Source organism: Saccostrea echinata, unplaced genomic scaffold (genome assembly GCF_033153115.1).
Source record: "Saccostrea echinata isolate AGI-Se365-2 ecotype Australia unplaced genomic scaffold, CSIRO_AGI_Sech_v1 ptg000012l, whole genome shotgun sequence".
Lineage (NCBI taxonomy): Eukaryota > Metazoa > Mollusca > Bivalvia > Ostreida > Ostreidae > Saccostrea > Saccostrea echinata.
The window spans coordinates 13,485,622-13,511,639 of NW_026889761.1; the positions used below are offsets into that span (position 1 = coordinate 13,485,622).

General features: G+C 34.1%; 2 protein-coding genes across 3 annotated transcripts; one reads left to right on the forward strand and one right to left on the reverse strand.

Moving 5' to 3' along the window:
* Positions 1-546: 546 nt before the first annotated feature.
* LOC133185390 (glutathione S-transferase 3, mitochondrial-like) lies at positions 547-6,130 on the reverse strand. Of its 2 annotated transcripts, XM_061320563.1 has the most exons (6): positions 6,114-6,130; positions 3,122-3,354; positions 2,699-2,760; positions 2,556-2,613; positions 2,370-2,442; positions 547-923 (listed from the first exon to the last, which is right to left on the reverse strand). In XM_061320563.1, exons 2-6 carry the CDS (start codon positions 3,251-3,253, stop codon positions 817-819), a joined length of 432 nt encoding a protein of 143 aa, XP_061176547.1. In that variant the 5' UTR covers positions 3,254-3,354; positions 6,114-6,130; the 3' UTR covers positions 547-816. The 2 variants fall into 2 exon arrangements, with proteins under 2 accessions (XP_061176547.1, XP_061176546.1); XM_061320562.1 differs by lacking the exon at positions 6,114-6,130 and having other exon boundaries at positions 3,122-3,450.
* Positions 3,503-23,701, forward strand: LOC133185389 (protein downstream neighbor of son homolog). Its single transcript, XM_061320560.1, has 10 exons — positions 3,503-3,839; positions 14,006-14,155; positions 14,334-14,519; positions 15,310-15,422; positions 17,587-17,643; positions 17,931-18,109; positions 18,398-18,476; positions 20,574-20,714; positions 22,575-22,770; positions 23,173-23,701. The coding sequence occupies exons 1-10, from the start codon at positions 3,543-3,545 to the stop codon at positions 23,512-23,514; spliced, it is 1,740 nt and encodes a 579-aa protein (XP_061176544.1). The 5' UTR covers positions 3,503-3,542; the 3' UTR covers positions 23,515-23,701.
* Positions 23,702-26,018: the final 2,317 nt, after the last annotated feature.

Sequence of the window (26,018 nt, forward strand, 5' to 3'; positions counted from 1 at the left end):
CTGTAAATATCTTCTTTCTGACAAAATTAATACCCTGTTTTCAATAGGACTGTGTATCGCAAGCTACCTCACGATACGATACATATCACGATACAGTCATGCGATACAACATGTATCATGATACAGCTGTCAACAATTAAATTAACTGATATCTTTACATATTCTTGTTTGATAACCTCCACAATTATAAAAAAAAATATGAAAGGAATATCTTGATACCAATAACCAAAGTTATTTGTAGGTGGACTTATAGTCTTAGCATTGCATTTTTTCATTGCTACATTGTTTTCAATCATTTTGTAATTATATTAAAATTGTTAGTTTGCATCTTGAGTTTTCAAATAAGACAATAAAAATTAACTTGAACTGTATCACGATACATACATGGCGATACGATATGCGTATTGCGAGACCTTGCTATCAATACGATCGATGTATCGCTGTATTGTTACACCTCTAGTTTTCAACAACCATAATCCAAGTACAAAGTTTGATGCAATCTAGAAACATTTCTCAGGAATTATCAGATATCATTTGATGAAGATATTAAGACCAAATTTATTCAAATTTAAGAAATACAAGGTAAAACAATTGTTCAAAATCAATACTCTAAACATCTGGTTATTTTTAATGAACAAAAATTAGCATAATTTAACATATATACAGGTTATATACATGTACATTCACTACATTGTATTACAGATTGGTACACATGTATACACAAATATTACATGAGGAATAGATGGTACATGCAGTAAGAAATAATGATGACTGATTGTACTAAGAGTCTATGCCTGATTAAATCCTATCCTGGAATTACAAATTGGTTATCTTCAAGAGATTAAGAGCAAAAATGATAGAAAGCACCAACATGATGAGTAATCCGACATAGGCAAAGGAACCATGCAGTCTTTTGTTGGGGTCTGAAATAAAACATCAAACCAGGAGTTGAAAGTGGACACATCATATGTATGCAAATGTTGAGTTTGATCTTTACACTAAAAATTAGTGATTGAAGGTATGTACATGTATTGCTGGTCTTTACACTAGAAATTATTGATTGAATGTATGTACATGTATTACTAACAAATTTCTGCAAAATAGTGTGCTCAGTATTTTATAGGATACATTGTATTTAGAACTGCACATAGAATGTTTACAACTGGATCATGATATCAAACATGGAGCAATGCCATGATATGGATGACCCATTAATAACATTTACATAAATCATTGAATTAAATATTATAATTTCAATGTTGGTCATGCATAAATAAATAATCAAACTTTAGTTTATAGCATTCACGATCTTGGTGTATAGAATAATTTTCTTCAATTCTCCTTAAATCAATGGGTTTCATTTTTTTTAGTTTTAATTATAGTTATACGAGGGGTGATCGAAAAGTTCGCGAGCTAATTGAAAAACTTCCATAAAGGAAATTAAATTAGGCTTCAGTGTTAATTATTGTTTAAAATGGTCCTTTCCGGTTTTAATGTACATCTGCAACCATTCTGCCCATGCACGAATCACGTGATCCAGGCGGTCACATGACATGCTCCATAGCCTACTGTTCACAGAAGCTAACAGATTTTTCCGAGTCTTACATTTCTTTCAATGTCACAATATTTTTTATAACAAGAATAGCCAATTTTGTCACAAATGGCCAAAGCTTGGTAAAAAGATGTGTGGATAAGGAAATCCTTTCCCAGAATGAGCATGGTGACCATCACAACCGAACTCCTCTGTCTTGGATGCATAGTTTATCCAATGTGGATAAAGTATGGGTGCCTTCTTCTTATCATTTATGTTTAAAGTCTAAAGTACCAGGTAAATGGTATTTTAGGGATTCTATAATTATTTTTTTGTTAGGATATATCAACCATTTTTCTTACTGTAACTTGGCGATCTTTCATAACAAATTGCTCAACTAAGGACACTACTCTTTCCCAGCTTATTTCACTGAGCACCAGAACGAACGTCATTTTTAACCATCTCCCTTCCTCCACTAAAACAATCAATCCAATTAATGATTGATCTTCTAGCAAGTCCATTGTCTTCATTAACATTATACAAATTATTATATGCTACTGCAAAGGTATTTCCAAGATATACGTTAAACTTTACAGCTGTTCTTTGCTCTAGTACAACTGAGTCAACCATTTTTTGTCACAAGTCATCTATATATCGACGTCATTTTCTCATTGTGACGTCATAAAAAAGGAGCAAAACATTAATTAACATCTGCTATTTATAAAACATGTTTATGACTAAATGTTTGCCAAGTTTCATTCTGATCTGAATTGCGGTTTTGTAAATATAGAGATAGTTCACGAACTTTTTGATCACCACTCGTACAGTGGATTCCTACCTCCAGTGTAATATCCCTTTGCATAAAAAATTCTACCAACACACCAAATAACGCCAGACAATGCTGCAAGTTTCTGAAAATCAAGGATGCAAATATCATCTGTAAAATTGTATTCACAAATCAAGCAAATGTTTGTACTCACAATATTTTGGTGTATTCTCATGCCTGGGTATTTATAATACTTACTGGACAATAAAGGCCACTCAGAACTTGCAACAGTAAATACATTGGGTATCCCTCAAGCCTGCAAGAAGGCAACACAGAAATGGGTTGTAAAAAAAGCTGTTTTTACATACGAACTCAATTCATACACTAAACACAATACTTACGTGTTTTGGTGAGCTCTTTGGACACAGTTAAATCGGTCATCATTGCTATACATTGTTGGGTACTAAAAAGAAATTAAATGTGGATAATATAATCTTTTGTTTTAAAATTACCATGCATCATTGCAATAAATACGTGACCTACAACTACTTTACAAGTTAATAAATATATAATCATCTGAAAAATACTTTTTATATAAAATTTTGTTGTATTTTCAATGCACAAAATTATTTAAGAAACAAAAAAAAATCATATTAAAACGAAGCATGGAAATGGCATTATTATTTGCAACTATGATCCAGTTGTAAATGGAAATGGCATTGACTTAATCTCAGCGAGATTCGTAGGGACTAAAAATTTTGGTCTGGTTTCCCGACCAAAATTTTTAGTCCCTACGAATCTCGCTGAGATTAGTATTGACTTACAGGGACTTCATACTTCTTTCTTGCTGCTCCAACTTGGAATCCCATCCAAAATATCATGAAAATAGAGAATATCATAACAAGTATGACATATCCGAAATCTCCACTTAAAACGAAAGTAGAAGCGTCCATCATGTACTCTGTCAGAAGACAACTTTTTCAGGTGGTTTTTGCAGACTAATGTACCTGTATAATGCCTGGCACTTCCTACGGCTGACACGTCAGTTTTATCTCACCTAAGTACAAAATATATTGCAACATCCAAAGTTCAAATTTTATGACAACAAAGTGCAAAGATCTGTGTACTCCTAACACACTAATAAAATACACCGCGTTGGTTTTGATTTTAGTCGTCAGTTATTTACTTCCTGTGCAAATTACGCGCGAATTTCATCGTTTGATTACTGACAGTGGATTGTTTATAATGTCTGAGAGTTCGCCAAAATGGAAAAGACCTTCAGATGTAATGAAAATTCATAGAAAACGGAAAAGACTTTCACAGAGCCGTTCTTTCTCTGAGGAAAAGTCAAATACATCTGGAATCTTACACGACAGTACGAATGTTTTTCTTAACAGCAGCTCGAAGAGAAAGAATCCATTTTCCAGTAACGATAATCCTGATGCACCATACAAACGTAAAAAATCTGATGGGAACGAAAAAATTCCGAGTTTTAATGAAAATACCCAGGCTTTTTTTGCTATTTTAGAAAAGGCTAACAAGGTAATGAACAGTTGGGGCGTAGGAAGGTTAGACAGACATCTCGGCCCAACGACACCTCGGCCCGAGACGTCTGACACCTCGGCCCTGACAGGTCGGCCCAAGATTATTGACACGTCGGCCCATATAAAAGACACCTCGGCCCAAGCGAAATTTTATGATGGAAAAAATTAATCCATTGTCTGAATTGTTATTATTATCGATGTAATTATTCTTTTTGACAGTTAAATGATTTTTTAAAATAAAAGTCAAGGGGGGGGGGGGATCTATAAAAGAAAATTGGTTCACTTCCCTAAGCAAATCAGATCAGCACGTTAACTAACGTAGATCTATCTCTTGTGGAAAATCCCCAATATATACACTTATTGAAACTATGATATATATATCAACATTCTTGTGATCTTGACTTTCTATAAGAATTGCCGGAATTTTATCGTTTCATTTTGCATTACTTCTCTGACGATCTGAAACATCTGAGATGGGTTGATAATTCGTGAAAAGATATATATGGACTTCATTTAAACGGTAACTTTTTTGTAAATGCGAGAATTTCTGCTATATGGTTGCGGTCGTTAATCTTGCATTAAAAAAAAAAAAAAAAAAGGAAGGACATTTTATTGTTTATACTTATGTCAGTATAAATAATCGTATAAAATAATAGTTTAAGTACACTGAAAAAATAAGTGTTTTAAAAATAGACACCAAATTGCCACAGATAAAAAACACTTCAACACGTTTAAAATTTAAACACCTCGTGAAGTGTTTAAGAAATAAACACATTAGAATGTTTAAATTCTAAACACATGAGGTTTAATTAGGAGTGAAACGGTTCACCGCGGTATAGATTCACCGCGGTATTTTTTCTCGGTTTGATACACGGTGCAAAATCTTTAATTTTCGGTTTTCCGTCGGGATCGTTATTCAGTCGGGTTTGGCATAAGGTAAAACACGATACTCTGTATAAATAAGTATAGAAAACGTAAATTTTTGATGACTGATAGCTTGTAAAATAATTTTTGACAGTTAAATAATTTTAATTAATTTCTTCTAGTCAATTTGCAAATAAAATTCGTAAAATATGTGACTAGATTTAGAAAAAGAAAGCATAAAACAATGTTGAATTTGTTTCCTTTTATCAAAATGTATCGTATCGAAAATAACCGAACCAAGACAAAATTATACAATACGTATCGAACCGTGAAGGAGGTGTATCGTTTCACCCCTAGGTTTAATATTTAAATACTTCTTTCTCTTTCTGTTTAAATACTAAACACTTCAAAAACACAAAATGTTTAAAGATTAAACACTGAATAAACACAAAGAGTTTACTTAATAAACACTGCGTGTTTTAGTTTTTAAACATTTCATGTTTTATTTATTGACACGTTCAACCTAAACACTTATACGCTTTAACATGTTTATTCCATGCAACAGATAATAAAACCTGCATGTTAACTAAAATCCAATAAAATTGGTGGCGGGAAAGAGGGGGGGGGTCCTTGAAATAGGGAAAAAACCATACATTATCGCTTAATGAAATGAAATATTTTTTAGGAGTAAAATTTTGAAACATTATTTAAAAAGGGCCAGGTCATACTTTACATTCTTTTTTAAAAACAAAACAAACAAATTCATAAATAAATATAATGCAAAAAGACTAAAAATGTTATTTGTTGTCTGGGTATGGGATATATATGTATTACACTAATAAATCCAGTTGTAAATGTTACAAGTTTACTTTCATTAATATTCAGAGTTTTAACCACAGACCTGTTTACTCTTACGATTTCACCGTATTTTGTACGGATTTTCAGTCCAAAATACGTCTTACGTTTTGCTATAACGAAAATACGGAAATCCGTTCATATGGATTTTAGCAATTAGTTTTCGTTATCTGTCTCAGTTTGACGCTTTTTAATCGCTAAAGAAGAGAAAATTTTGAAACATTTAAGTTGCCAAAACGCGGTGGTTTAAAAGATGACAGAAATCACTCAAAAGAGAGCAGTGTATGACGTTTTGCTTTGTTGTTAAACCATGTTCTGGTAATCAGAAATGTGGTTGTTTTCTATTAATATATGTACAGTCGATGAAAAGTGAAATCTTACGGGCAAATGCCAAATCTCACTGACAAATCTAATGAAAAATACTGAGAGACAACAATTTGGGTAAACAGGTCTGTAACCAAATGAAGAAATTTTCCAGTTTTGGCCTGTAAAGGACTAATTCATTAAATATTCTTGTAACTAGACAGTCCTGAGCTGCCGGGGTATCACTCACTAAATTTCATATGATATTCTAACCAAGTTAAACAGTCTAGCTCTTCTGGTTGTGTGTATTAAAATTCAGGTTCTTAGGCAACGGATGATGATCTCCAGTTTTCCATTCTCCAAAATTGTATTCACCCTAAGTAGTTTTAGTTCCTTTTTCTCATCAGAAAAAAATATTCACTATGCAAATTCAGAAAATTATCTATAAAAGAATACATTGAGATCGAAAAAAAATAATTTGTTATTCTTCACGCCAATTTTAATCATATAATATACATACTGAGAAACAAGTTTGGAATAAAAATCTGCAATACAAATAAATCATATAAGCAATGTCAATCATGTAGCTTGTGGAAGGTCTTTTCAGTACTAAAAATAATCTTGATTGTTTACTTTTTTCGGTCAAAATTTTATTGACATCGCAGATTGGAAATATCTAATACTTTCTAATAAAAGTTTGCTTGGGCTGAGATGTCTTATGTATGGACCGAGGTGTCTTAAATTTTGGGCCAACCAGTCAAGGCCAAGGTGTCATTGGGCCGAGATGTCAATGGGCCGAGGTGTCTGACATTCGTAGGAAGCACCCACAGGTACTTGGGGCTTGGTTTATATTTATGTGAAGGTATGCAGGCTCGATAATGGTGTTTGGTCCACTAGCAAAGTAAAGCTGCACCTACAGACAGCAGGGTTCTCCACAAGGGGTTTTACCATGGTGGCCCGCCATGGTTAAAAGAGCTGCACCATGGTTAAAATCGGTGACTGCCATGATTAAATTATTATTGCATTTCAGTATTGACACTTAATTTTTTATGACCTGAGTAGTTAATTGTGTTTATACTTCGACTGGCATATACCTCGAGAGAAAGCAGATTGTGCTAAACAAACACGGACGTTGATCGGTGAATATACATGTATCTGTATATCGTGAAGCGTGACAATATTGAGAGTCAATCACCTGATTATCAAGATCTTCAGAGTTTATTTTTCTGTACACGTAATTTCCTATCCCCTTGTATTTTATTAATTCCTCTTGTTCCGTTTTTAAATATTATGATTTTATTATCTTTCTGACAAAATGGACACAAACACCAATCACCAAGTCTAAGTTTTAGAGCTAGATATTCCAGATGAATGACCAGGTTAAAGTTTTTGGAGCAGGTTCATTCCCAAGTAACTATAAGCCCTACCTTGACCAAACTTGCATGGATGATGTATCTTGGGATGTACCCTAACCAACCTGATTCGGATGCTGGATTCAACCTAGATTTTCCACATGAGTGAATTTTAGCCATATTTTAACCAAATTAGTATGGATGATGTAGCTAGGGATGGTCACTTCCAGACTTGCTTTGGATTCTGAATCTGACCTACATTTTCCAGATGAGTAACAAGGATAATTTTTTTTGGAGTAGCTATATAACATTATTGCCTGTTGTGATTAAACTTGCATAGATGGTGCATCTAAGGATGAAAACTTCCAGACTTACTTTGGATGTTGGAACTGACCAAAATTTTCTTGATTAGTAAGCAGGATAAACGTTTTTTGAACAGGTCTATTTCCAAGTAACTATAAGTTAGGGCTGTCACGGTTCCAAAAATTTTCGGGTCGGGTGGGTTCTGTAAATTTTCGGTTCAGTTTCGGGTTTTTGGGTTCGATTATATACATCTATTTTAAACCTTAATTTCATGAATTTAACTTGAAAAATCTTTATTTGTTACATTAAATTTACATTGAAAACAAGTCTTAACCATGCGAACGTCTAGACATCGGTGTGTAGAACTACTTGGCCTAGTATTAGACACAACCTGACAATTCCTGCTCGTTTTGATAATTATCCAATACATGTACTTCCGTGACAAGTGTTTTGTCATGGAATGAAGTAGATTTCAGTTGTGTTGTTTATTTATCACTGTTATCGTCATCATTCCTTTGATTTTGACGCCATTTTTTGTATTGAATAGACTCTAATATATAAACCAGACCCGAACCGAAATCCGGAAAAATGGAACCGAACCGAACAACTTGGACTGCGGTTCTCGGTTATTTCGGGTAACTGTGACAGCCCTACTATAAGTCGTATTTAAACCAAACTTGCATGGATATTGATTTTGGGATGTACACTAACTAAAAAAAAAGAATATGATGTGAAATTTGCCTTACTTAAAGATAACATTTGTTGAGGCGAGCTTCGTAATCTTTGATTACCTATGTTTCTACATTATGGATGACCAAATTACTGAATTTGTCTGTATGAGGTTGAATATTCAACCTTAAGTGTTTGAACTGTCAGCGAGAAAAAAATCTGAGAACGTGGTAAATTAACCTGTTATAAACAGTTATGATAGCAAGGGAGACTGTGAAGACGAAACTCGCCCTCATTATATAACAGTGATTTTTCTACACCAAATTAGGTCCGAATATCGGCCCTTTCCCCTGTCAAAAATTACCAAGTTTTTCCCAATTTAAGTTGCTTTTTTCCCAAAATAAAACCATGATGAAAAATATAAAGACAATCATTGACAACTTTTAAAGATTATAAAAATAAGAAAGTTATAAAATTCAATGTAGAACTGTGTCGAATTTGGTATTTTGTAAGCAATAATTCCCAAGTTGGCACAAATGTCGATGATTTTTCCCAATTGTAGAGGCCCAGACCCCTTTTAAAAAATGTAGAAAAATCAATGATAATTATTTCATTTGTCATTTTATCACATGTATTGACCTATTTTATTCCTAAGTTTAAAATTGCAGAACTTTCTTCATTATTTTATTAAATTTAATAATCTTAAATCAATTCATAATGTAAATGAGTGACTGATTCATCTTTGAAATCGGAAGACGACTGGGTCGGGGTAATAAGAATAATACCAGTAACCTGTAGTTTGAAAAGGGGATGGGATCTTTATTAATTACTTTTTCTACTATAATCATAAATTGTGATTAAAATTGACATGCTCCACTATAAATCAGCAAGTTTCTTAGTGCATTACAATTTCTATTTTATTTTTAGGCCATATACTAACATGATTACAACATGTACACCCACACCATAGTCCAATAATTAAATACATGTATTAATAACTACATTTTTAGGTCACCTGAGGCACTCAGGTGACCTATTGCTATCTGTTTTTGTCCGTCGTCGTGCGTCGTCCGTCGTGCGTTAACTTTTGAACATTTTTAACTTCTTCTCTAGAACCGCTCAACCAATTTCAACCAAATTTGGTATATAGCATCTATGGGTGAAGGGGAACAAAAATTGTGAATTTCATGGTTCCTGCCCCCCCGGGGCCTGAGGGGTGGGGCTAAAACCACCAAAAATAATGCAATCTTTAAAAATCTTCTTCTTTACTCCCGGACATGAAGCAGTCAAACTGTTGGCATCATTGTAATAAGCATTGAGCCCTCTACCAAAATTGTGAAATTCATGGCCCCAGGGTCAGGGGTTCTGGCCCCAGGGTGGGGCTATATAGATCATATAGTGAAAGTGCATAAATTCTTTGAAAATCTTCTTCTCTGCTCCTGGGTATTAAATAAAGTTACTAAGTACATAGTTATGATGAGCAAGAGTGCCTCTTCCAAAATTGTGAAATTCATGGTCCCAGGGTCAGGGGTTCTTGTGTTAGGGCGGGGCTGTATTGATTATATAGTGAAAATGCATTAATTCTTTGAAAATCTTCTTCTCTGCTCCTGGGTATTAAATAAAGGAACTAAGTACACAGTTATGATGAGCAAGAGTGCCTCTTCCAAAATTGTGAAATTCATGGCCCCAGGGTCAGGGGTTCTGGCCCCAGGGTGGGGCTATATAGATCATATAGTGAAAGTGCATAAATTCTTTGAAAATCTTCTTCTCTGCTCCTGGGTATTAAATAAAGTTACTAAGTACATAGTTATGATGAGCAAGAGTGCCTCTTCCAAAATTGTGAAATTCATGGCCCCAGGGTCAGGGGTTCTGGTGTTAGGGCGGGGCTGTATTAATTATATAGTGAAAATGCAATAATTCTTTGAAAATCTTCTTCTCTGCTCCTGGGTATTAAATAAAGGAACTAAGTACATAGTTATGATGAGCAAGAGTGCCTCTTCCAAAATTGTGAAATTCATGGCCCCAGGGTCAGGGGTTCTGGTGTTAGGGCGGGGCTCTATAAATTATATAGTGAAAAAGCATTAATTCTTTGAAAATCTTCTTCTTTGCTCCTGGGTATTTAATAAAGTAACTAAGTACGTAGTTATGATGAGGAGGTGGGCCTCTTCCAGAATTGTGAAAGCCATGGCCCCTGGGTCAGGGGTTCTGGTGTTAGGGCGGGGCTCTATTGATTATATAGTGAAAATGCTTTAATTTTTTGAAAATCTTCTTCTCTGCTCCTGGGTATTATTTAAACAAACTAAGTGCAAGGTTATGATGCATAAGGGTGCCTTTTCAAAAATTGTGAATTTCATGGCCCCAGGGTCAGGGGTTCTGGTGTTAGGGTGGGGCTGTATTGATTATATAGTGAAAATGCATTGATTCTTTGAAAATCTTCTTCTCTGCTACTGGAGACTATTTAAATGCATAGGGATGCCTTTTCAAAAATTGTGAATTTCATGGCCCCAGGGTCAGGGGTTCTGGTGTTAGGGCGGGGCTCTATTGATTATATAGTGAAAATGCATTGATTCTTTGAAAAACTTCTTCTCTGCTACTGGAGATTATTTAAACAAACTAAGTGCATGATTATGATAGACAAGGATGCCTCTTCCAAAATTTTTAAATATATGGCCTCAGTTTTGGGGGTTCTTGAGGAGGGGAGCGGGGGGGGGAGGGGCTAGGGCAACAATGCTTCATCTATCAGTGTATTTAACTTCTAAATTGTTGTATTATACTCAGGTGACCGTTAAGGCCCTTGGGCCTCTTGTTTAATAAATGTTTATACTTAAATTAGAACAAGTTCAAAATTCTATTGTAATTGAAAAGCATGTAAGAATTCTTTTCAGGATTTTCCTGATTATTTCCATTTGTCATTGATTATGCAGTTTTTCATCTCTCTATCACTGATTTGTCGCATATGTCCTCACAGCAGTATGGCGCCAAAATCCAATTGAAATATGCATATCGCCGTATTTGAATTTCAAATCTAAATTTTGCTTAAAATATACTTACAACAATTTTTATTGTCTTAAGTATTTTAATAAACAAGTTTGTAGATAAGATTTTTAGGTCACCTGAGTCACTCAGGTGACCTATTGCTATCTGTTTTTGTCTGTCGTCGTGCGTCGTCCGTCCTGCGTTAACTTTTTAACATTTTTTACTTCTTCTCTAGAACCGCTCAACCAATTTCAACCAAATTTGGTATATAGCATCTATGGGTGAAGGGGAACAAAAATTGTGAATTTCATGGTCCCTGCCCCCCGGGGCCTGAGGGGTGGGGCTAAAACCACCAAAAATAATGCAATCTTTAAAAATCTTCTTCTTTACTCCCGGACATGAAGCAGTCAAACTGTTGGCATCATTGTAATAAGCATTGAGCCCTCTACCAAAATTGTGAAATTCATGGCCCCAGGGTCAGGGGTTCTGGCCCCAGGGTGGGGCTATATAGATCATATAGTGAAAGTGCATAAATTCTTTGAAAATCCTCTTCTCTGCTCCTGGGTATTAAATAAAGTTACTAAGTACATAGTTATGATGAGCAAGACTGTCTCTTCCAAAATTGTGAAATTCATGGCCCCAGGGTCAGGGGTTCTGGTGTTAGGGCGGGGCTGTATTGATTATATAGTGAAAATGCATTAATTCTTTGAAAATCTTCTTCTCTGCTCCTGGGTATTAAATAAAGGAACTAAGTACATAGTTATGATGAGCAAGAGTGCCTCTTCCAAAATTGTGAAATTCATGGCCCCAGGGTCAGGGGTTCTGGCCCCAGGGTGGGGCTATATAGATCATATAGTGAAAGTGCATAAATTCTTTGAAAATCTTCTTCTCTGCTTCTGGGTATTAAATAAAGTAACTAAGTATATAGTTATGATGAGCAAGAGTGCCTCTTCCAAAATTGTGAAATTCATGGCCCCAGGGTCAGGGGTTCTGGCCCCAGGGTGGGGCTATATAGATCATATAGTGAAAGTGCATTAATTCTTTGAAAATCTTCTTCTCTGCTCCTGGGTATTAAATAAAGTTACCAAGTACATAGTTATGATGAGCAAAAGTGCCTCTTCCAAAATTGTGAAATTCATGGCCCCAGGGTCAGGGGTTCTGGTGTTAGGGCGGGGCTGTATTGATTATATAGTGAAAATGCATTAATTCTTTGAAAATCTTTTTCTCTGCTCCTGGGTATTAAATAAAGGAACTAAGTACATAGTTATGATGAGCAAGAGTGCCTCTTCCAAAATTGTGAAATTCATGGCCCCAGGGTCAGGGGTTCTGGTGTTAGGGCGGGGCTCTATAAATTATATAGTGAAAGTGCATTAATTCTTTGAAAATCTTCTTCTTTGCTCCTGGGTATTTAATAAAGTAACTAAGTACGTAGTTATGATGAGGAGGTGGGCCTCTTCCAGAATTGTGAAAGCCATGGCCCTGGGTCAGGGGTTCTGGTGTTAGGGCGGGACTCTATTGATTATATAGTGAAAATCTTCTTCTCTGCTCCTGGGTATTATTTAAACAAACTTAGTGCATGGTTATGATGCATAAGGATGCCTTTTCAAAAATTGTGAATTTCATGGCCCCAGGGTCAGGGGTTCTGGTGTTAGGGTGGGGCTGTATTGATTATATAGTGAAAATGCATTGATTCTTTGAAAATCTTCTTCTCTGCAACTGGAGACTATTTAAACACATAGGGATGCCTTTTCAAAAATTGTGAATTTCATGGCCCCAGGGTCAGGGGTTCTGGTGTTAGGGGGGGGCTCTGCTGATTATATAGTGAAAATGCATTGATTCTTTGAAAAACTTCTTCTCTGCTACTGGAGATTATTTAAACAAACTAAGTGCATGATTATGATAGACAAGGATGCCTCTTCCAAAATTTTTAAATATATGGCCTCAGTTTTTGGGGTTCTTGAGGAGGGGGGGGGGGGGGGGGCTAGGGCAACAATGCTTCATCTATCAGTGTATTTAACTTCTAAATTGTTGTATTATACTCAGGTGACCGTTAAGGCCCTTGGGCCTCTTGTTTTTTTTAAATTGCAATTTTTTAAATCCTTTAAGGCCTATTCCAATATGTATTGGCCAGGCAGTTCAGAAATTTATTAATGCTGTTTTAACTACTGCTAAACATTACCTTTCCCCTATGGTAAAAAAATTATCAAAATTCCCATTTCAGTAACTGTTATGAAAAATATCCTGATTAACATTTAAATTAGGGTTGGTCTGGTAACTGAAAACACATTTTTTAGCCTAGTAATGCCAGAATTAGATAGATGCTAAAAAGTGTGCTTGGTACATACAGTATTGTGTTGTGTTTTTGTTTTTGTCTTTTTGATTTATGTCTTTTGTTGTTTTTTTTAAATATAAAGCTCTATTTATGCATCCAGGGAAGATTTCTGACCAATCCTGCTTTGTATGCTGCATTTGATCTATATTTTCTGGATGAGTGAACAGGCATTAAGTAGAGTAGCATTTCCATTCCCAATTAATTTATAAGCTATAATAAATATACCTGAACCAATCTTGGATAGATAATGTTACACTTTTATCTAGAGATCTTTGTACTTTATTCTTCCTTCAGATCCTATTTCTTGTGGATGTGTCGAACCTTTGTAATTACTTATGTTTGTATTCATTTTTATTTATAGTACTATAAAGTACCCAGTAGTAATTGCTAACTTTAGTACCAGAATTAATGTTTCTCTTTTTTCAGTATAAATGAGTATAAGAGCTAATTTGATTAATTTATCTTTCATTACTAGAACTGTTTGATATGAATTATTTGTTCATTGCACAGAAAGAAGGGGATAGTCCTAGTATTAAGGTGGAGAAAGCTACAGAGAATGGACCTATAACAAGGGAATTCCTGGTGGATGATGACGAGGAAAAGTCCCAGTTTGATTTCATTGAAAAGTTTTTCAAAGCAGCACAAACACAAAAACTCAAGGTATTTTACAATTTCAAGTAAGCTCTAAAAGTTTTGAATGTAAATTTTTCAGTAGTGGTATTTGTCTTTCTATTTAGTGTTTAGAAAAATTGTGCAATATGATTTCAGAAAATATGCTGTTTGTGGTGCAGAAAGACATTGCATTGTAATATCTGATGGATATTAACATTATTTGTAGGATAAGTCTCCAAAACCTCTAAAAACAGAGAAAGCCCAGCCCACTTCCTGTAAACCTGTGCCTGTGGACTGGTCATTGAAGGTCAAGTTAAGGGTTGTTTCAAAGTCGTCATTACTCTGGTGCACACAAATCAAAACTGCAGAGGAGGCTAAGGGAGTGACGGACTTTGTCTCGGGGTGCAGTCAGGTAATAGTTAGGGTAGTTACATTGATAAAGACAGAGCAGTCAGGTACTAGTTAGGGTAGTTACACTGTATAAAAAGAGAACAGTTGAAGTCAGGCATGTATAGAAAGCAAGCTGGATGAATTTATTCTACTCCCCCTCCCCCAACCCCCTGTATCGTATGAATTGAAAGTTAAGGCTCATTGAACTTCTGATTAGAGAGATAACTTTCACTGACATGTATGACTATTATTCCTCTATAAAATTGTTAAATTATAAGGCCATTCCTGTCAAATTTTGTCCCACAAGGTATGGCTGAAGTTGTGTAAGTTCTGTATAAATTAGTTTTCTTCATTCATCATTAGTGTTAAAGTAAAATTTTATATGTAAGTGAACAAAAGGATGACAGACCTCAACACATACCAGGTACATTTAAACATAAACAATCTTTGCAGACATCAACATGTAGTACTTGACATTTTCCTATTTCTTCTTTTTGTATTTTTCCATTATGCTTAGAGCTAAGTTTCTCAGTGTCAGAGAAAATATAGCTTGAAGCCACATACATACATGTACATGTATATATATGTGCAAATGTATGGTCCATACAATTTAAAAATATGGTAGATCCAACAAATAATGTTTTACAGCCATAAATTGCTTCAGTATTATACTTGAAAATGGTATTTAATTCTGAATGAATTGTTTTAATGCATTAACCGATTTATTGCTGTATTGTCATGATCTTAAATTTAATGAATCCGTGAAATTTGGTCTCACTGTAAATCTCATTATGTATTGCTTGACATCACAGGTTGATGCAGTGGAAGACAAGTCAGACTTTTATAGCTGTTGTTTGTATTGGATTTATCCCAATCTGCCATGGCTACGATTATTTCCTAGAATAGTTCCAGACAGCAAAATAAGGTATATTTGACATACCTCATCATCATCATGGCTCTTTTTATACCCCCTGCAAACGAAGTTTAGGGAGAGTATATTGGAATCAGCTTGTCCGTCTGTCTGTAGACGAGATTTTGTCCGGACCATTTCTAGAAACTGTTGCAAGGATTTGTCTGAAAATTTGTACACTTATTATTCGCCATATGAAGGTGTGCACCTGATATTTTCATCATGATTGGATAGTTTTTTTTTTGCATTTTACAGGTGTTTTTTCATTTTTATTATGTGGTTTTGTCCGGATCTGTTCCCAGAGACTATTGTATAGATTTGTATGAAAATTTGTACTCTGATTATTTACCATATGAAGATGTGCACCTGGTATTTTCAACATTATTTGATAATTTTTCTGCATTTTACAGTGGGTTTTTTTTTTTCATTTTTATTGACTTAGTCATTTCGGGTTCATGTCTAAGGTTTGAGACATAGAATCTAGAACATATGTACCAAAATGTGAACTACAACTTAAGGACATACACAACATAGTTTGAACTTTATTGTCTTTTCCAATGGAGTTGAAGAGTTCCAATACTTAAAGGAACTGTGATTGCTACATTTTAATGTCTATATATGCTGTTGTACACTTCTTCTAAAACAAGTTTGGATAAACAAAACATGTAGAATATATGTTTAGTAATTTTAATATATTTTTTATGAATTATACAAGAATTTTCATCAATTGATATCTTTTCAAAACCCCTGGTAATGCATGCTGGTTTTTTGTCTACGAACATCTGATGACACTATAATCTTAAATTAAGAATATCTAGAAAAATTATCAGTAGGTAAGGTACGTTGCGTATGTCCTTAAAACAACTCATTAGAACCAAAAAAAAAAATCACAACGTATTAAAAACAGTTTTTACATTACACGTAAATCCATTTGTCCCTTGGGAGTAATGAGTGGACATGTATCCAGTTAAAGATTAATTAATGAGTTCAGTGTGGGAAGCTGTTAGGGCATCTCTGATCAAGCAGGTCTTTTCTATATCTCCTGGGAATTGGACAGAAAGAAATAAAGATCTCTTGTCTAAGTCTCTTAATTGTAATTTATGTCTGTCAAAATACATAGTTACTGGAACCAGCCTTTTATATTTCAAGATGAGTTTGATATAAAGATATTAAGATCAATTTGATTTTGTATAATTCATTATGATAATTTTTTTTTCAGCAATCAATTTGCAGAGTGCCATGTCTCACAAAGATGACAGATAGTTGCAAACTATTTTTTCAATGTAATAAAAAACACTGTAATTATTAGTATTGATGTTTTATTAGGCTGCACCTTAGTTTCATTCATTAAAAAATATAATGAGTAATTAAATTTTCACTCTAAATGATTAAGCAAATTGTGAATACCTCTCACATCTAGAAAACATTAGTGATTTGTTACCTTCTCTGAAAAACCTAGCAGGGGGTATTTGTCCCTTTTGGACAGTTCTAGTTGGTTATGGGTGGAGCATAGCACCTCAATTTTTGACATACAGTATTACTGATGTGAAAAGTCATTTATGTCTTGAAGACAAGTACATTTACTTTATCTTGAAAATGATGAATGAGTAAGACGTCCAGAATTTATTAACTATTAACTACTGAAAGTTAATTTTTTTTTTCTGTTAAAAGTCTTAAATTAGTACCATATAACATTAATACCATATAGCGAGTTTCTTTAGTGAGTGTAAAATTTGGCCTTTTGCTTGCTCAAAGGTATGCCAATAATTTTGGCAGAACTTTTTTTGGCGGACACAGAGTACTATGAAGTTGAAAAAGAGAGGAAATTCATCTTCTACATGAGTTTTCTCTATGTTTAATATACGGTTGAATACAGATTTAGACAAAATTTTGAGTAAAAACCAATACCAGATAAAAGGTAAATTGTTTAACAACAGACTGATCAAAGTTATCTTTCTTCTCTTCAGTACTTTAACACAAGGGTGCAAATTTAGCAATTAAAATTTGAGCAGCGTATTTCAAAAGCACTAAAATAAGCCAAAGTTAGCACCCCACTAAAACTTCCTGCTATACAGTAGTACAATCATGCATTGTTCCACGCTTCATCCCCTATTGATAAAAATTAAGTCGTAGTTGTCATATTGAAATCTGTTGTTCAACATCAGTTTTGTTTTTGCAGATCTTCTTCCAATGGCTTACTCGGTGAAGACATTCAAAAATCGCTACTGGAGGACTGGTAAAGGCCATACACTAAGCTTTTCATGCATTCAGGAATACTTTAAAAGCACATATATTTGTGGGGTCTTATTTTTATGGTTTAAGGAAAAATATTGGTTTGTGGGGATTTGATTTTGTGGTTGAGAAAGTCCTGAGTTGTTATATATTTATAATTTTAAATTTCATGGGAACATGATTTCATGGATCTCTTCCAAAAACAATGAAAATTAAATCCCCAGCAAAATTAATAATTTCACAGTAAATCAATATAATTATAGAACAATGGATTTCATTTGTCAATTACAGGACAGAGAGCTTTACATCAGCATTCCATCAGCTTCGGTCCCAGCATTGTCCGTATTTCTATTTCTGTACACATCAGTTCACAGTTCTCTTCAGGGCTGCTGGGGTAGCTGGTCAGTCAAGTCAGAACGCATTCCTTACCCCCACCACACGGGGACTCAGGGAGGCACTCAAAAATGAAGGTTTGAGCTCATTAAAGTAGAAAATTCAAAAATATAAAATCCTGTTTATTTTAAAATAATTTGTCTACATTGTGCATGAATAAAGTGTTTTTATGTTCAATTTATCATAAGGGTATAAAATATCTCTGATTACTGCCAAACTACCAAAAAAATCAATGATGTACAAACATAGCAAATGTCCATGATAAGATATATGGCAAACAGTGTCTCTTTTGCTTTCTATAACAGAATTACATGAATTATAGATCAAAAGTGTACTTACTGATACTTGATTAAATACTCTAACAGGTATTGAGTTTAGTATGCCAGTGTTAGAGAGAAAAAGAGAGTCATCTAGTGCAGAAAAATCACAAAGCAAAGATTCCGAGTAAGTAGTCTATGTATGTCCAAAACTTGAAGTATATTTAGTAGGGATGGCAACGAATACTCGAACATTTGAATATTCATTCGATGAGTTGATATTCGAATATGAATTTAAGATTCGAATATTCCGTGTTTTTCAGATTTCATAAAAAGAAATACTATGGTTAATAAATTTTATTTAGAACAGTGCTGGGATTATCCCTGTTTAGTTTACTAGCGATCAATTTCGATCGCCTGATTTCTTTCACTACTTTCTTATCTTATAGATTTACTAAATTACATGTATTTTGTTTTGAGTAAGGTGTTAAAGAATTTTGGAGAGGACAATTCTAAGTTGGTAAAGCATGTGTCCAATCCTATTGATTATGTTTCAATAAAATATGTTTAAATACAAAATATAAAGAATTGTACAAAAATGCTTTATGTATAATACAAAATGTACTTTCATAGTTTTTATTAGTTAGATACGTTCGGATCTAGAATCGAGGACAAAAATGAAATCTAAGAATGTCTAAAAGGCGTAAAGAGTATACTTATCAAAATAAAATTAATTGATCATTGAATGAATGTCCGATAGAATTAATCTGTAATTAATATTGTAAAGGGCTTAATTTCAAAATAAATGTGTAAATTACTTGATTATCTCGGGTTGTACATAATCCTGAATTTTATATTCATTATCGGGAAATTAGTTAATTACCTAGGAAAATTGTCTATGGAAATATTTGTTTACATTGTATCAAAGATTATAATCATATCTCTTATTAGGCAGATAATTGTAATTTATTAGACGTGTTGAAATCTGAACAGTATACTGTAACGACTATCTTGCCTTTTGTAAGACGACTGGTTCCTCAGTTGAAGCTACTATAAATACACGTTTCATTTGTTACAATTATACTTTTCTACATCTAAATCAAATTTTTATTTCAAACATTGACAAATATCAAATGGAATTTCTTATTGTACACCTACAAATGTCTTCATACAATTTTACTTCCAATATAAGTATACCTACGCTAAACCTTTCATGAGAGTAGGATGATGCATATTTAAAATAAAACAGATTTATTTATTTTATCGAATAGTCAAATACTTTCATTGAATATTCGAATATGAATTATTGACATCCCTTATATTTAGGTCATGTGAAAGGTGAGAAATAATTGTAACGTGGGAAAAAAGGGGAGAAGTGTTTCTTTTAAATGTAGTTTAGAGTAAATATGGAAACTTAATGTGAAAATCTTGGGACATTTGTTTCATTATAAGTGACAGTCTTGATAAGAATGACTCGGCATGTAAATGATACATAACTATGTTTTAAAAAGATGGTACGTTTAACCCCCCCCCCCCAAAAAAAAAAAATCAACTATATATGAAGGTTCTTTTTTCATGATTTGTTTAGACAAACCTCCCAACCTTTGTAATCCATCCATTTTACTGATTGTCCTACATGCTGAAATTCAATGATCTATGATTCGGAATTTAAAACACTCATTCAGATTTTGTTGAATTCGTACCCAGTACTATATAAAATACATGTATTTATAGACACATTCTGATCAAATTGGCTTTTATGAAGTAAAATAAAAACCGTAAATCAATAAGAACCAAATTTGAAGTTTTAACCAAAACAAGTAGAATGTAACACTGCTAAATTCATTTCTACAGAAATGAGAAATTGTTCTATGGATTCAATTTCTTTTACTTCAGATTATGGACTCTTTGGTAATTTGCAATCAAATTTTACATGTAACACTTGTAAACAGGAAAATAAGTCTTCTTCAGAAAATCTAGGCCAGGTTACCAAAATTGTGAAATTGGAGCAAATGTTGTGTGTATTCTAGTTTGCTTGTCATGTCACCTAGGCTCGGACCACAATATAGAGTCAAACTAAAAAAAAATTCATGAAATTAAGATAAAGAGGGAAAAAATCTTCCAATGAAGAACAGCAAGGTAACGTCGGTGAGCATTGTGGCCCATGGGCCTCATTAACTTTTAATTTGATGGAAAGAACTTTAAATGGAATTGGTACAGTAATAAATGTGTGTGTTCAATTCTGTATTAGAAGTACCTTTTTAACATTTTTGAGTAATTCCAGAAACCAATCAACCCATCCAGCGGAGGATGAGGATGAAGAAGACGAGTTTCTGGACACTGACGAGGGAGCTTCCGTCTGGCTGGAGAGTATCGGACTGGACAAAAAACAATTCCCATCACTCGACCCTAACAAAGTTAAAATGTATCCTTCTAGTCAAACATTTCAATGTATGACAAGGTGGAATAATGTGTTTTTCTTTCATTGTGATTCATCAGATTAAACATTTGTTTCATTTTTCGTGTAAACTTGAAGAACTGGATTATCTTGAAGATACATTGAAAATTAATGATTGAATATATTATGAAGTACTTTATAAATACTTTTTTCAGCAGGATTCATGTTTTGGGTGCAATCCTTTGTACACTATTTTAAGATTACTCCAAAAATATGATGTTACATGTATATACAAGTGGTGATCAAAGAGTTTACAAACAGTCTCTGTATCTACATAACCATGGTTGAGAGAAGAATGAATTTTTGCAAACATGTAGGTAAACGTATGTGCTGAAAATGGCATGTGTTATACAATAGCTTACCTCCCGTTATGCCTGAGATGCAGAAATTTTGCAGTGGGCAAACAAATTTATTTGTATGGATGTCCTGTTGGACAGGTTAAAGTTTCCACTAATTAAAATTAAAATTGTTAAATCTGTCCAAAAACGACTAAGATTTCATACTGGTAGCCAGGGTTTGACATTAAATTTTATGAGTACTAGACCAGTCAGGCTACTTCCCATAGTTTTTACTAGCCCTGACCATAAAATCACTAGCCCCGACTAAACTTGAAAATTTTCTTTTTATAACCTGGTATTTCAATGAAAAAAGTTTGAAACCATACTATCTCTAGCACGTGTTTACACTTTCCATAGGTCGCAGCCCATTGAGTTGGGTTATGCGGAACATGCAAATATTATAGGCTTTAAAGAACATTCAAAGAAATTTTAAAAAATATTACCGTAAATACATGTATAAATAAATTAGAGAATATATTATTCGATAACTTGGCTAGTTTCGATCGCGAGTTGTCTATTACAGCCGGGCTAAAAACAGCGATTGTGTCATGCCATTAAGTTTTCTTTTTCAGAGCGATTGCTGTGTTTACAATCATAAAATTAAGAAAATTTCTTTAAAAAGTTTTTAGAACATTTATTTGGAAGACTGCAATGAGGGTTAACATTTATTTCATCCACACGACCAGTCGGCCTAGTTCACGAACATTTAACACGACTGGACCACTCTTACTAGACTGGGTCGGTCGGAAGTGCCTTAGTGTCAAACCCTAGTAGCAATTTGTAATATACCTAGGGAAAGAATTCATCAATTTTTTTTAATCAGGTTGAAGTTATGGTAACTGGGTCCTAGTCACGTAATTGCTACAAATGATTTTTTTGAAAATAAAAATCATGTTCTTGGGCTATCAGATCTTTGGCAGGGCTGACAACTTTTATTAGCAGTCAGCCCTGCATGTCTAGCTTATTTTGCTGTTAGTTTCAAAACTGGACACCATGCTAACACTTGGTATAGAAATCTAAGTACACCCATTCTCTAGTCCAAATTTGACAATTTGTGACTTTGGCTATTTGAAGTTTTGAAAGAGAGCCTCCTTGGAAAGAACAATGAGACCCAAGTAAATCTGGGCTGATGTATGTCACATGACAGCTTGGAGCATGTGTTTCTTGGATGAGCAGAACAGTGGCAGATGTGTGTCAAATCTGGAGGGACCTAATTTAAAAAATGATAAACACTGAAACGCAATATGAATTCTTATATGTATTAAAAGTTATTCAACTAGTTTGCAAACTTTTTGATCGCTTCTCATACATAGATGAAATAAATACTGTCAGATTTTACTAATTCATGATTGCACTAAATATATAGTAGCCTTTGACTTGTACTTGCATTAAATTTTGAGTATGCTGAAATACAAAAACATATAGTATGTGTAAAACTTAATACAAATTGAATTCTGCAGTGCTGACTATATTTCTTTAACATTACTAGACAGAGGGAGGGTTTCCGGGTGATTGACAATAGACCAGAGTCTTTAATATATGTACAAGGTGCAGATGTCCAGGCACTGTTTAATTTCCTGTTAAATTGCCGCAGTTGTGTGGCCTCCAGTGGGCCCCAAGTGGGGGTTGCACCAACAATTCTGTCCCCCTCACCATTCAGGGGAGCTTCAGTGCAGACCCAAAAGGTATTAACTTTTGGATTATTGACCATTGTATATGGTGTTTTTATGCTAACACAATGAAAAACATTTTGAAATGTACCAGTAATAATTTCTATAAAATTCAATTTGGAGATGATATAATAACATAATAGACTGTGGAATTTATCGATAGTGATAGAGTGTTGAATTATTGCAGTTTGATGTGATTTATCTTGGAGCATCACTTATTGTGGTCCGTGTCATTTGGAAAATAAAATGATAAAATCTTACTTTATCTTGTATGCAAACTATAGAAGTTGACTTGCCATTCAGTGTTCTAATAGTAAATTTTTGCATTCAAAAAAGAGTAAAAAAAAAAAAAAAACAAGCACCACTGTTTTCTTATGTCTTCTTACTTTCACTTTAATTTCTTGCTTTAAATTACAGGTGAAACATTCACTGGTAAAACAGACAGAGACAGATGGAAGTATAAACCATGTCCATATTTTAGAAATCTCAGGGGCTGTCCTACCTCACCATGTACATCACATCAGAAAGGTCCTGGAGCGGACCCAGAAAGGGGAGTTCACTCTCACTTTTAATACTCATGAACCAACAGTTCCATTTAATGCTAAGCTCTCTGTTACTGACTGTAATCCAGAAAGGGAGAGAATGAAAATGAGGGGAGATAAATTTGACTCCTTTTTTGATGTCTGTGAAATTGATGACAGATTAACTTGTATACGAGAACTGTATTGTAAAGATTATGAGTACAACTGGGCAACATGATTTTATGATGTAGGGAAATTTGATTTTTATTTTTATGTTTAAAATTAGATTTTTAAATTTGCATGTATATCAAAAATTTGCATCATGCAAGGCGATGTTTTGTCTATATTTATTGTCAAATCATTTTATTGATTTTATAAACAATTTTACCTGTTGTGGATAAAATGAAAATATGTTGAAAACATGACTAGCTCTTATAAGCTTTTTTTATTATTAACGTGAAAATTTATTTTTTATCACTTGACAAATGTAAAATCCAGGAGAGTGCTGGTGTAAGGGCAGGGATCTATTGATTATAATGGGAAAGTGCATTAATTCTTCAAAGAGTCTGCTCCTGGGTATTTAGCAGACAACTTATTTGCATGGTTAGGATGAGCAAGGGTGCTTCTTGCAAAATTGTGAAATTTATAGCCCAGGGCCCTACATGTAGGTCAGGGTTTCAGTGTTAGGGTGGGTATAGTGAATATGCATCATTTCTTTGAAAATCTTTATCTTCCCCGAGGTATTTAGCAGATGAAGTAAGTGCAAGGTTATTATAAGCAAAGGTGCCTTTTCGGAAATTGTGAAATTCATGGTCCCAGGGTCAGGGGTTCTGATGTTAGGGCAAGGCTTTATTAATTATATAGGAAAAGGCATTAATTATTTGAAAGTCTTCTTTGTTCCTGGGTATTAAGTTAAACAAATTAAGTGTACATTTATACTGGTAGTTATACTGAGTAAGGGTGCCTCTTCTGAAATTCATAGACCCTTTTCTTTAACTTTGCCTTTGCCTCTGTCTTTTTGTAACACAGTGTCATTGGCTCAGACACCATAGTTGAGTGGTTGAGATGTCACAGCTTAATGATTGTGAGATTGAAAACGTAGTAAACATAGATATCAACAACATATTTGGAGAAACTTTGGAAATTTTAGTCTCTGTCAGGATGCTTTATTTATTCTCTCCATTTACTCTGTGTTATACAATGAAGCCCTTTGAAGTGGTAAAATTTTTCGTTTGAATGGAAAGTTCCCACTCTCTGCGACTAGCAACATTAGTTACACTGGAATGGAGATTTTATAAAGTTAGGAGAGAGAGTTAGAGACTCCCCCCTTTTGTAAAACACGTATTGCAACGAATATGTATATAATTTTAAATCTATCATGTTTATTGGAGTAACCACATGAATGTGTCGGTCGAACACGTGTTTACTCGGTGTGTATGTAGACTGTCAATTTGATTGGCTGTAGTATTTATGAAATGTCTGTTCTACATGTATTCGAATGAAGCATTGGACCGCTTTTTTCCTTTCTAAAGAAATAGGCGGGTCATTATATGACAATCAAAGTTCTAATGAAAGCTCAAAACGCACCATTCAAACGGAAAAATTTACCACTTCAATGCACATCATTGTAGCAAGCCAGGGAGTATTTTTACAAAACTCTGTGTGAAAGAAAGGAATCTCAAGTTTTGTTGCACTTCTGATATTCTTTCATTTCATAGTGTTACAAAATATCAATTTGATTTTCTTTCACATATAGTGAAAAAGTGCAAAGCACTAGTGAAAATATTTTAGGAATGACTCTAATTCTTGGCCAAATTATTCGAGTATAACCTGGTTTGGGTCAGTTTACGCTTTATAATCCGCGAAGCGGATTATAAAACAGCGTAAACTGACCCAAACCAGGTTATACTTGAATAATTTGGCCAAGAATTAGAGTCATTCCTTATAATTTAATTTTCAAATCATTAAATAACTATGGGTGTAAAATTTCGTTGCTTTTTATTAGTTCAAATTTGCCGCTCAGTAATACAACCATAGTAACGGAAGTGATGGGAAGCGAGGGGAGGTAAAAACTGATACATAGGCCTAGCAGCCTTGTTGTTTGTTTACATGTGGTAAGATCGAATTATTGTTTGAAGTTAAAGGTACATTTATTAAATCTGGAATTTTCCATGAATCCCAAGGACTGGAAATGAGAGGATTGTATGGATACAGATGATTCAGCTGGTTGTCAGGGGGGGGGGGGGGTGTCCCCATACCAAACCAGGTTATACAGAAATAATTTGTGTTCGTTTTTGGATATTAACCAATCAGAGGCTAGAATACAAACGAAATTAAATTATAAAAAAAAATTCCTGCCTCGGGAGTGAAATAAATTCCATATCCAACTACAAAACATTGAATTTTCTGTTTATTACATTTTCTTTGATTTTCCCATTGCCTCTGTCTTTTCTCAACACAGTGTCGTAGGCTGTGACGTCGACGTCATAGTTGAGCAGCTGAGACATCATAGCTCAGCAGTTGCGAGATTGAAAACATTGTAACATGGATTCTAGCAACATATTTGGGAAGAAATTGGCAGTTTCAGTCTCTATCAAGATGATTTAGTTACTATATCTTATTACAGGCCAGGAATTATTTTTTACTTACTTTGATATCCTTCAACACTGTGAGAGAATAGCACTTTTTTCATTAAATAAATCACAGTATTTCACTCCTGAAAATGTTATGAATAAAATATGA

Coding starts and splice junctions, on each gene's coding strand:
- LOC133185390 (XM_061320563.1), bottom strand. CDS start 3,253: ATGATGGACGCTTCTACTTTCGTTTTAAGTGGAGATTTCGGATATGTC. Junction 2,614..2,698: donor CAAAGAGCTCACCAAAACAC/GTAAGTATTGTG, acceptor GCCTTCTTGCAG/GCTTGAGGGATACCCAATGT. Junction 924..2,369: donor AAAGGGATATTACACTGGAG/GTAGGAATCCAC, acceptor GTTTTATTTCAG/ACCCCAACAAAAGACTGCAT.
- LOC133185389 (XM_061320560.1), top strand. CDS start 3,543: ATGTCTGAGAGTTCGCCAAAATGGAAAAGACCTTCAGATGTAATGAAA. Junction 17,644..17,930: donor AAATCGCTACTGGAGGACTG/GTAAAGGCCATA, acceptor TGTCAATTACAG/GACAGAGAGCTTTACATCAG. Junction 18,477..20,573: donor TCACAAAGCAAAGATTCCGA/GTAAGTAGTCTA, acceptor GAGTAATTCCAG/AAACCAATCAACCCATCCAG.